The sequence below is a fragment of the Haliotis cracherodii genome, unplaced genomic scaffold, assembly GCF_022045235.1.
Source record: "Haliotis cracherodii isolate W230 unplaced genomic scaffold, xgHalCrac1.p SCAF_3, whole genome shotgun sequence".
In the NCBI taxonomy this organism is placed as follows: Eukaryota; Metazoa; Mollusca; class Gastropoda; order Lepetellida; family Haliotidae; genus Haliotis; species Haliotis cracherodii.
In genome coordinates, this window is record NW_027266286.1 from 25,654,201 (window position 1) to 25,667,001 (window position 12,801).

General features: G+C 39.4%; 1 protein-coding gene across 11 annotated transcripts in view; it reads left to right on the plus strand.

The window, feature by feature from the left end:
• Positions 1 to 12,801, plus strand: part of LOC139474163 (syntaxin-binding protein 5-like) — a 142,374-nt gene that overhangs the window by 77,973 nt on the left and 51,600 nt on the right. For all 11 annotated transcript variants that reach the window (XM_071257050.1, XM_071257053.1, XM_071257052.1 and 8 more), the window contains exons 7-9: positions 9,409 to 9,492; positions 11,095 to 11,218; positions 12,377 to 12,452. In XM_071257050.1, coding sequence (XP_071113151.1) covers positions 9,409 to 9,492; positions 11,095 to 11,218; positions 12,377 to 12,452 — 284 coding nt within the window. The remainder of the gene's footprint in view (positions 1 to 9,408; positions 9,493 to 11,094; positions 11,219 to 12,376; positions 12,453 to 12,801) is intronic.

Here is a 12,801-nt window from a genome sequence, read left to right on the forward strand (position 1 = left end):
GTATATATATGCAAGATTTTTCATGTATAAAGTTTTTTTGCCTAAGATTTACGTGACTGTCTCTGCATTATTGCATGATTATGTCAAGTAGTATTGTGGATAAAAGAAATGAAAATTGATGAAAGATATGGATAGGAACTAAAAAATGGAAGCAGTATAACTGATATGGAACTGAAAAGTGTAAGCAGTATTACTGATGAGGAACTGAAAAATGGGAAGCAGTATTACTGATGAGGAACTAAAAAATGGAAGCAGTATTACTGATAAGGAACTGAAAATGGGAAGCAGTATTACTGATGAGGAACTGAAAATGGGAAGCAGTATTACTGATGAACTAAAATGGGAAGCTGTATTACTGTTAAGGAACTGAAAATGGGAAGCAGTATTACTGATGAGGAACTGAAAATGGGAAGCAGTATTACTGATAAGGAACTGAAAATGGCCTGGGAAGCAGCTGAGAGCAGTGTTTGAAGTTAAGGCGTTCCTGGGACCCTTGATGCTTTTTCTTGTAGTCTTTGAATCTAGGCACCCCCTAAATCTTGAAGTTTAAACATTTGGGCTGTGACAAGTACCCTGTGACTTTCATTTGCTTCATTTTGAAAACAGCTGTGGATAAGGAAATGTGAAAGTGAAGCAGTATTGTTGATAAGGAATTGAAAATGTGAAGCAGTGCTGTGGCCTAGAGCTTGTTAAAATTGACCAGTATTCAAGTTTAGTAGAACCTTATTTGCACCACACTTATGTCTTTAGTCCATCACTAAGGGTCTGAGTTTTTCAATATATTGGCTTTCAGTAGCTAAGTTTACGAGACATAACATCTACCAGATCAGGTTTTGGTTTGGTAGCAAAAGGGTCAGACTTGTCGCCCTGATGAAAAAAACAGGCCACCCCAGGCCCAGTTAAATTTAATTACAGTAGTAGGCTGTCACCAGGCCCAGTCATAATGAAACCACTGGGAAAATTTGCTGACTCAGGTGTAAGACATTGCTCACTCACTTAATCACAGGGTTAAGTTCAATTTCCGAAAGGGTCATAGTTTAATAAAGTTATTATGTAGATTAAAAGTGATCGTTATGGATTTTTTGTATCTAAAACATCACTGCAAATATAAAACTGACATTTGCAACTCAATTACCTAAAAGACATCCAAGGGACCATGGTGTTCCATAAGAAGCTCACCAAACTGTCTTTGTATCAAGTCCTTGAGATTATTATTTTGTCAACATGGTCCCAATTTACACATAATCTGCAGATAAGAACTGTTTACACTCCAATTTAATCACAGTTATTGTGTCCAGGAACATTGAGAAAACTTCATAACATGTTGATGGACTAAACCGTGTCGAGCAATGACGCCATCAGCTGTGTTGACCTGGAATAAATCTCAAAATAATTCCACCCTTCTCCTACTTTTCAATGAACTCTCATATTAGAAGAATAAAACATTTCTTTGATGAGACATGCTGGAAGAAAAATTAGCAAATAGCTGTCACATCAATCTAGTGGAAGGCTTTGATATGTTGTAGCAGATTAACAATGGTAAAATAGCACTCGGAATAAACACTCCGCAGCAGTAAGCTGTCTGTGGATTCAAATCAATAATGCAGAGGTAAGAAACGAGCATCGTCTGTCACTTTGAATTCGCTAAAATTGAGCTGTCTGTCACCCTTTGTTGAAACTGACGACCTGCATCAGTTTTGTGAAAAACGGAAACATGCTTAACTGGTTTTGGAGCAATGCCATTAACGTTGCCCTGAAATGAAGAATGTTAAAAGTTCCAGATTTTTAGTTATTTTTTTAAAATTGGAAATTATTTGAAATTAATTATTTTCTCAAATTTGTACTCTTGTATATACATGGTTCAATTTATTTGGCTCAGAACATAAAGAATGCGAAAGTTGCAAGACACTAGCCCTTGTGCTACAGAGTGGTTTACAGATCATGTCACATTGCTATGTACATGCAATAATCTTGAACGCTTTGTTAATCACTATTTCACCTCACTCCTCCACACCTCACACATTGTCAAGTCACTATATAACAATACTCTTGGATGTGACGTTAATCCCTGTTTCACCTCACTCCTCCACACTTCACACATTGTCACGTCACTATATAACAATACTCTTGGAAGTGACGTTAATCCCCATTTCACCTCACTCCTCCACACCTCACATTGTCACGTCACTATATAACAATAATCTTGGATGTGACGTTAATCCCCATTTCACCTCACTCCTCCACACTTCACACATTGTCACGTCACTATATAACAATAATCTTGGATGTGACGTTAATCCCTGTTTCACCTCACTCCTCCACACTTCACACATTGTCACGTCACTATATAACAATACTCTTGGATGTGACGTTAATCCCCATTTCTCCTCACTCCTCCACACCTCACACATCATTTCACTACATAACAATAATCTTGGACTGCGACATTAAACCCCATTTCACCTCACTCCTCCACACCTCACACATCATGTCACTACCTAACAATAATCTTGGACTGCGACATTAAACCCCATTTCTCCTTACCCCAGACCTCACACATCATGTCACTACATAACAATAATCTTGGACTGCGACATTAAACCCCATTTCACCTCACTCCTCCACACCTAACACATCATGAAAACAATAATCTTGGACTGCGACATTAAACCCCATTTCACCTCACTCCTCCACACCTCACACATCATGTCACTACATAACAATAATCTTGGACTGCTACATTAAACCCCATTTCTCCTAACCCCTGACCTCACACATGTCCGGTCACAATGTAAGTGCAATAATCATGAAAGCTATGTTAAACCCCATTTCATCTCACACATCACACATCATATAGTGGTATCTGAAACTTGAGTTGCCGTTGGAACATTAGTGTCAGAGTCAAAGAGAATATTCCATTTTCAGCCATCTTCAAAAGTGACAGGGAATACATTTACAACAGAGCAAAAAGTATCTTGTGTTTTCTTGACATTGATACATTGGCATGTCAGAAACAAATTCCAAATTTTCTCCCGCAGAACATGAATATTTGTTTGCATTATTCAGAATATTCCTTTATACATGATGAGAGCATTACATCGTCTCTGAGCTGGCAAACAGATGAAAACCTCCACTTCTGTCACGACACTAAATGTAAAACTCAGAATATCCCTCACATGTCAAGAAAAAAAGTCCGAGTTAGAGACGGTTTACGCAGTTGGAATTTTCCAGGACAGCTTAACAGACCTAAAAATATTCTCACTTGACTCCAGCATACCTTAAAATCAGATTACCAAGATGAAGCATGGAGGCAATGTTTTTGTAGGGCCGTTCCTAGGCTTTCTGTCGTACCTCTTCAGGAGATTACAAGTTGAGTATTAGTGGTGGAAATTATTCAAACGACTTAGAAAGAGCTTGGGAAACAAAAAAGGGACTTAATTACGTTTGGAGAATATGTGTGTTTTGTTGGTGGTAATGGGTCAGGTTTTCCTTTGGAACGCAGTTTCAAAAGGAAAAAAGCTGTTTAATAATGTTAGAATTTCAAATTTGATTTCTCAGATTATGACAGCGCTCAGCTGGTTTTTTGGTCTTGCTGCAAACATATTTTCGGTGTTTTCTACAAGGGAATTAATTTGAATATTTGGTGTAATAATCTAAATGTAATTATTTTAACTTTGTGGATAAAACTTTGTGAAATTGATGACGTTTTTTATTCTTTTCAATAGTTTCATACTAGTAATATATCTTTTACACAAGAAACCACTTGTGTTCTTTTTTTGAATAAATGTTGTTAAGGTGTAGATTAAAAAGTTTTAATTTCATCCCTAAATGCACGCTCTGGGAAGCTGCCTTTGTGACTTTGCAGGAGTGATGTAATTTAAACTGAGCTAGTTATTTGGGGCCATTACTGAGCCATTTTACATTGTGGTATGAAAGTTTGTTTCTTGGTTTGTCTGCACCATACCCATGTTCGTTGGCCCAGTTGTCTAAGGCGCCGCGATTTGCTGTGCAGAGTTGCGTCCCTTGGGCACGCCAGAAACCTATGATTGTGCTTGTGGGTTTCACCGAAGTGGTAAACATCTGAGACCTGCTTCACTTCGGGCTTTCCTCCCACATTAAGCTGACACTCCGTGATATGACTGGAATACTGTTAAAAGTGGCGTTAAACCCAACTCACTCACTCACTCACTCATGTTGGTTTTACCCAAGTGGTAAATGGCTATGACCTGCTTCAATTCAGGCTTTCCTGCTTAAATATGGCACTTGATAGTATTGCTGAAATACTGTTCAAGTTGTTTGTTTATTGTTTAACGCCACACTCAGCAATATTCCAGCTAGATGACAAGATACAAAGAATTTAAACAAAGTATTTCACATAGAATGTACAGGCAGCCTGTGATTGCGCTCGTGTGTTATCAAACAACACCTGGACAACGACCTGGGTGTCGCTCACCTTTTAACGATGTCCAGGCTGCCGTCAAGGCTGGTGTGTGGCCAGTTGATTGAGCACTAGATCCAGTAATTGGGACATATTGTACCATATGACTGCAAGTCAATCCTTAAAATTTGGAGGAGAACTAAGTTGGTTGGTTAGTTTGTTGTTTTACGCCGCACTCAGCAATATTCCAGCTATATGACGGCTGTCTGTATTTATTAATCGATTCTGGACCTGACAATCCAGTGATTGACAACATGAGCATCGATCTACACAATTGGGATACAATGACAGATCAATACCACTCGTCTCTTATGACAAGCGACCAGTGAAGATCCGGGTTAGAATGGGTCTTTAGCAACCCATGCTTGTCGTAAAAGGTGACTGTGCTTGTCTTAAGAGGCGACTAACAGGATCGGGTGGTCAGACTCGCTGACTTGGTTGGTGCATGTCATCGTATCCCAATTGCGTAGAAAGATGCTCATGATGTCAATTACTGGATTGTCTGGACTAGACTTGATTATTTACAGACCGCCGTCATATAGCTGGAATATTGCAGTGTTAAACAACAAACAAACAAACAAACAAATCTTATGACAAGCAAACTCACTAACTCCCTCACTTTGTAGTAATTTATGCAAGTATCAACATGTATGACATCTATTTTGACCCAGTACATTGCCACAGTGTCTTCCACTACCACTGGCAACCATCCCCCAATCAACCGCCTCTGCTTATAGTAAAGCCGAAGGGTGAGGGGTTTGATCCCTGGCCACATAATTCCAAAAACCCGTTAAAACATGGTACAGTCTGTTGTTACCCTGCCTGGTGCTTGGCATTAAGGGTCTAAAACAGGGACTGGTCGGCTCGGAGTCAGTATAGTGTGTTTACATTAGGGATATTGATTTTTCATACTTAGACGTAAATCACAAAAACACAATTAATTTTGAGTTGAAGTACGCATGAGGAAATTTGATAACCCACTAGTATAACATTGTGTGTAATTTTATCCGATGTAACATTTTCAGCTTGCCTTCACAGATGTCGCTACTGATCTTTCGTTATGATTGCAGGCTTCACGTGTACATGAACTCGAGTGCAGTGAATAATGCACAGATGTTCAATATCTAGCACATTGTATCTCAGACATGTATCACTGTTGTTAGGTTATACGACATGTGACCCAATTGGAGCGACATGTGGCCCACTTGGGGTGACACGTGACCCACTTGGGGCGACATGTGACCCGCTTGGGGCGACATGTCACCTGCTTGGGGTGACATGTAACCCACTTCAGGTGATATATAATCCACTTTGGGTGACATATGACCCATTTGGGGTGATATATAATCCACTTGGGGTGACATGTGACCCATTTGGGGTGATATATAATCCACTTTGGGTGACATATGACCCATTTGGGGTGATATATAATCCATTTTGGGTGACATATGATCCATTTGGGGTGATATATAATCCACTTGGGGTGACATATGACCCATTTGGGGTGATATATAATCCACTTGGGGTGACATGTGACCCGCTTGGGGCGACATGTAACCCACTTCGGATGATATATAATCCACTTGTGGTGACATGTGACCCTTTTGGGGCGACATGTGACTTGCTTGGGGTGACATGTAACCCACTTCAGGTGATGTATAATCCACTTGGGGTGACATGTGACCCGCTTGGGGCGACATGTCACCTGCTTGGGAGGACATGTGACCCGCTTGATGTGACATGTAACCCACTTCAGGTGATATATAATCCACTTGGGGTGACATGTGACCTGCTTGGGGCGACATGTGACCCGCTTGGGGTGACATGTCACCTGCTTGGGAGGACATGTAACTGCTTGGGGTGACATGTAACCCACTTCAGGTGATATATAATCCACTTGGGGTGACACGTGACCCGCTTGGGGCGACATGTCACCTGCTTGGGAGGACATGTGACCCGCTTGGTGTGACATGTAACCCACTTCAGGTGATATATAATCCACTTGGGGTGACATGTGACCCGCTTTAGGCGACATGTAACCCACTTCGGGTGATATATAATCAACTTAGGCTGACATGTGACCCACTTGGTGCAACATGTGACCAACTTGGGGTGATATATAACCCACTGGGGGTGACATGTGACCCGCTTTGGGCGACATATGGAGCCTTTTGGGCGACATGTGACCCACTTGCGGCGACAGTAACCCACTGCGGATGACATATAACCCACTTCGGGTGACATAATAAACTAAGGGTGACATGTGACCCACTTAGGGCGACATGTGACCCACTTGGGTCAGCATTAAGGCATGCTTTATAGAAGATACCTGAAACAGAATGGAAGTAGAAATATTTTCCAAATAGATTCTGTTTACAAAACCCTTTTGACTAGTCCCAAGAGAGTTAAAATAGGATGACTACCCAAAGAACACTATCAATACCCAGTGAATATTAACTCGTGCAAATACTCAACAGCTCAAAAACTGTCTGGAGTCTGTAGCAGTATCATTATATACAGATGTGAATATTGCTGATGGAGCAGACTTCGGTCGGCTTGTTACATTTGCCTGTATTTTGCTGACTGATATCTGTTGCATTGTATTGATTATATGTTATCTGTGTATTTGTCATTGCACCAGATGCTACTGTTGTGTATGTTAATGAGTATTGTATTACACAGACTGTGTACACTGTTAACTAAGACTTATCAGGTTTTGTTGGAAGTGAAAATATCAGTTGTCATTGTGACCCAGGACAATAGCCATTTCTTAGAATTCAAAGCATAATCATCTTTTTTGAAGACTTTTACTAAAACCATAGATGTAAATTGTTCAAAGTTTTATCCCCCAGCAGACTGGGGGGGGGGGGGGGGAAATATGGAGATCAGTATGTCCAATCGTCCATCCGTCCATCCATTTGTCTGGATGTTGTCCCTTTTCCACCTAAACCGTTGTATATTTCTTGTTGAAACTTGTTATTCAGATCAGTCTAGGTGGTAACTGGTGCCTTTTGATGAGTTCAGATTTTTTTGTGTGTTTCTTTTCATGACGACAAGTTGGACTAAAAATGAGGGTAGTGTTTGTTTCAAGAGCAGAACTCCAAAACCGTTGAATATTTCTGGATGAAACTTGGTGTACAGATTGGTCTAGTGGTGAACTGGTGCCTTTTGATAATTTGGGATTTTGAAAATTACTGAACAGCAATATTGTTTTTGTCACTGAACTGAAAGTATCCAATGGCAATGAACCAAAAGTGGGGTATGAGTAGCCAAACTCCATTTCTGAATTGCACCAGACTGGGGGACTTGTCATCTCCTGATGTCTCTTGTTTAGTAAGATTTTGTTTTATCCAGTTGTTTGAAACCTGTATGTTATGATCCAAACAGTACAAAGGGTGTGTTCTCTTTAATATTGACAATTGATTGGTAATTTCAAATTTCAGCAATTTATTACTAACATCAATTTATTTTCATTCAGTGTGTGAATTAAATAGAATCTGTAACTGACCCGATAGAACAGCAGCTCTTCATTATTACTGTAACACAGTAGACTAGTAAGGTCACACTTGGCCCACTACTAGTCTTAGGTGCAGTAATTCACTGTGCAGAGTTGCTTCCCTTTGGTGTCCCTGAATCCTATGATCGTGGGTTTGATTTCTAGATTCACCCTGATTATAATCATTGGACTGACAGCACCATGCCCGGTCAGGCAAAAACAGGAAAAATATTATTAACTGCTTTTTTATGTTTGCAACTTGAATATGTGCACTCCCCAGTTAATTAATTACTTGTCACCCAAGGTTGTCAATGTTAAAATGGGAAGAAATATTTCTTTACTTTAGTATATTTGTTTTATGCCTTTAACAGTTCAACAATGTTTAATTCTTTAAACATTTCAGCAGACCAATATAAAACCGCCATGGATTAGAAGGCAGGGTGTTTCAAACGTTGTCCAACAGGCCTGCAGGCCTCAAAGTTGTGACCAAAGGGTTGCCAATTCCACCTAAATTTCAATTTGTCTACTGTCTAAAATTCAGAGGTAGCCAAATGACTACCTTGACAAATATCTTGTGGCAACTAAATTCATTTGCTTCACATTTGAAAACACAAAAATAAATAATAGCTGATTGTGGAAAACATGTCTGTTAATAATTGTACTTGTGTATAATACCTCCTAAAGTCCACAATGAACAGAAATACGTAAATATTAATGTAATTAGTATTTTATTTCAGTTGACAATGCTAATTGGATAAGCAAGGATATACCTAAATAATCTAGTAACATAAATTGCACCATTGTTTGAGTCTCAAATAACAAACATCAAGTACAGTATACACTAATATACAATTTCAAGACTAGTGCTATGACTTGTACACATTATAATAGTTATTTGATAAAAGATAATTTCACATGCTTTTGGCTACCTACAATATTGACTTGACTTGTTGATTTTACCACTGACTTCCAGGAAAAAAATGCTTGTAGCCATATATGGCAACTTGGTAAAAATTTAAACTTTGAGGCCTGGTCTGTTGCTTGAAACAATATACCAGCAATATCTTTTCAAAACACAAAGTGTTAAACACTGATTCTAAATAATCACTGAATGCGTTTTCATTCACAATATTTCACATTATATATATGTATATTCCCACATAAGATAACTATCTAAAAATGCATGATCTTGCCCCAAAAATTGTAACTGGTGAAGCAGTCTTCATTTCCAAGGAAAGATATGCTGGAGGCTTTTTGTACTGCAAAAAAATCTGCTGAACAAAAACCTTGAGATCCATGCCATCAGTTTTAACAAGGAAGCCTTACAACAGCCTCATCAACAAGAGAGTGACTTAAATGTGGAGATTTTGCCAGGCTGGAAGGCATTACATGTTGTTAAGGTCTACAAGCCATTTCACTGACTGTCCGAGTGTACGAGTGCATTGATTTCTACTTTCTCACTGTCTTTTCGCAGCTTTTAATAGGTTTTGAATCTGGTACCATTGTGCTCTGGGATCTTAAGAACAAGATAGCTGAGACAAGATACAGCTCCCCGGAGGTGAGACTCAAGCTTGTGCATCAAATGAACAGCTGCCTGCAAAATACTCATGTACATTTATTAAAAAAGTAGATCTAGTTCAATTAAAACTTGACATTTCCTAGTTAAATTATTTTTCACAGTTTGTACAAATTTTAAACACAAACAGATATTTATTGAAATGTTTTTGATGTAAAATTTAATTTTGGATGTTGCGTAAAGAATCTTTGTTGTGTTTGTTTGTTGGTTTTATGTGGTGCTGACATAATGTTTTCACTTTGATGTTGATGGGATTAGACAAGGATATATTAGGCACAAAATATAATGGTTGTGTTTTCAGGACCTACCCATTGTTTTACTTCAACCCAAATGTTTTTTATCACACCTGAAAACAGTCATCAAGAAGCCCATATTTAACATTTTGAAACACAATAATCAGATGTTTCATATATTATTGTTGCTGTAGCTATTTGACCAACAAATGTTTCATATATTATTGTTGCTGTAGCTATTTTGACCAACAATTTCGAGAAATATTGCAAGTAACTTCTGTCCTATGCTAGCCATATTATTAAATTTGAAAAAAGAATCCAACCTACCAACCCATACCTGTTAGGTCCATGTCACCTGATACAAAAGTATGTTTTGTTTGGCATTTCCTTCTCTTTAATATTCTCATTGAGGTTATGAATACATATCTTTCTGATGATAATGCATATTTCAATTATAGTTAGAAACAACTCTAATCATGCTGATATTGAAAACAATTAATAATTAAAAATTGGTCATTTTACATGTTACATGCTTTATTATCTAGATACCTTCATGTATAAATTTGTTCTTGATCTGAATGATCAATTGCTTGTTGTCACAAACTAAAAGTGTTTGGATGAATGTCTTAGTACCAACTAAACATATGCATTATCTTATGTAGTTTTGTGCAAAATCATGGATTAATATGAGAAAGAATACATACAAGATGGCATGAGAGAATATTTTGGAGTGTACATGAGAGTATGCTTTGTAGAATGCATGACTGCATGAGAGACTGTATGAGAGACTGCATGAGAGACTGCATGAGAGACTGCATGAGAGACTATGAGAGACTGCATGAGAGACTGTATGAGAGACTGCATGAGAGACTGCATGAGAAACTGCATGAGAGACTGAGAGACTGCATGAGAGACTGCGTGAGAGACTGCATGAGAGACTGTATGAGAGACTGCGTGAGAGACTTAGAGACTATGAGAGACTGCGTGAGAGACTTAGAGACTATGAGAGACTGCATGAGAGACTGCATGAGAGACTGTGTGAGAGACTGCGTGAGAGACTTAGAGACTATGAGAGACTGCATGAGAGACTGCGTGAGAGACTGCGTGAGAAACTGCATGAGAGACTGCATGAGAGACTGTGAGAGACTGCATGAGAGACTGCATGAGAGACTGTGTGAGAGACTGCATGAGAGACTGTGTGAGAGACTGCATGAGAGACTGCGTGAGAGACTGCATGAGAGACTGCATGAGAGACTATGAGAGACTGCATGAGAAACTATGAGAGGCTGCATGAGAGCATATACATACTACATTCCTGAAATCTACCCGTGTGGCCTGGTGTTTGTTGCAGGCTCTACGGTCCATCGCCTGGCACCACGAAGGGAAGCAGTTCATGTGCAGTCATTCAGACGGAAGCCTGACAACATGGGGACTCAAGCCGACGCCCAAACCCATGAACAGCATGTTCCCCCATGGTAATCTTACACAGCAGGCCCTCAGCACAAGGCAGTCCTAGCCAACTCACGTTGTTTAACAGGAACTTTGTGTAGTACTCTTATTTCTTTCTGCAAGAAAACATAGACAGATATGGAATTTCCTCTTTTTCTTCCAATGTCAGCCACAATGTTAATTCATTGTCTTGTACCAAATCTATTTTATAGGAAATTCCATTACATTATGTTTAATAAATAAGGTAATTGTACCAACCACTTCTGATGTTTTTATAAAATACTTCTGAATGACTAAATCTTTTATTTTATTTGTGATGGTGAGGTGGACAATTTAGTCTATGCAAAATTTTTGGTGAGCTGCAGATGGCGCCACTTTGTATAGTTTTTCAGTATTGTGATAAATATAAACATCAAGCCCAGGTATCATACTGACAGGCCGTGGGTCATAATTGAGAATTAAAATTGAGAAAATATGTCACTAGTAGTCCATACTAGTGTAGCAGGGCGTGGAAACATCCCACAAATGACATCCTTACCTTGTCAGATTGCTGACAGGGTTAACCTCTTTGGTCATGTGGACAAGGCGTCCGATGTCGGATCAGTAGGTCCGTTGTTCGAATCCCATCACGGGACTTGGAAATTTTATGGCCCCTACATTGGCGCCCAACATGGGTCTGAGCACATTCATATTGAATTTGAGCAAAATAAGCCTCAGTACCCTACTATGCGGCCTGGGACATGCCTTCTGTTGACGGGGGAGTATGTAGCAGGGCGTGGAGTCATCCCACAGATGACATCCTTACCTTGTCAGATTGCTGACGGGGTTAACCTCTTTGGTCATATAGACAAGGCGTCGGACCTCTGATCAGAAGGTCCGTGGTTCGAATCCCATCATGGGACTTGGAAATTTTATGGCCGCTACACTAGTCTCTTGCAATTATCATTCTAAGCTCCCATTAGGAGTGTACACCCTAAGCTACCACTGAGGCGCTGGAAGGTTAACAGTCACGTAACCATCTCATCCGGAGGGTACCCATTCACTGCTGGGTGAACCGAGGCATATTTTGAACAAAGTCACTTGCCTAAGTAGGCACCACGTGACATGCAGGAGTGCTGGGGACCTCTTAAAAACCCCAATTCCCAGTGTGCCTTCATATATTTCATTGATGCTTTTTGTTTCAGCCAAACTTGGCAAGGATGGCAAACCAGACCCGTGCAAGCCTATAACCAAGGTCGACTGGAAATCAATCCGAAATGGGTAAGCTGTTTGTCAGTCACTGTTTATTACTTTCACAGACTTAATAGAGTTGTTCATATTAGCTGGCCAGGTTTCAGAATGTCAGTCTACTCAGTATGGCTTGAGGAGGGAAGAATTATTTGGAATTTTATGAAAAAGAATATGATGCTCGTGGTGATGCATATATTAACATAAAGAATTTAATATGAGTCTGTGTGATGAACAAATTTGGTATACATGCCTAATTTGTATTTGGGAGACATTTTGAAAGTTTGTTGTAAATATTGTATAGTGACATTGATATAGAAGATAGCTCTATTTGCTTGTCAGATAACATTTCTATCTCATTGAGTGATCAGACAAAGTTGAT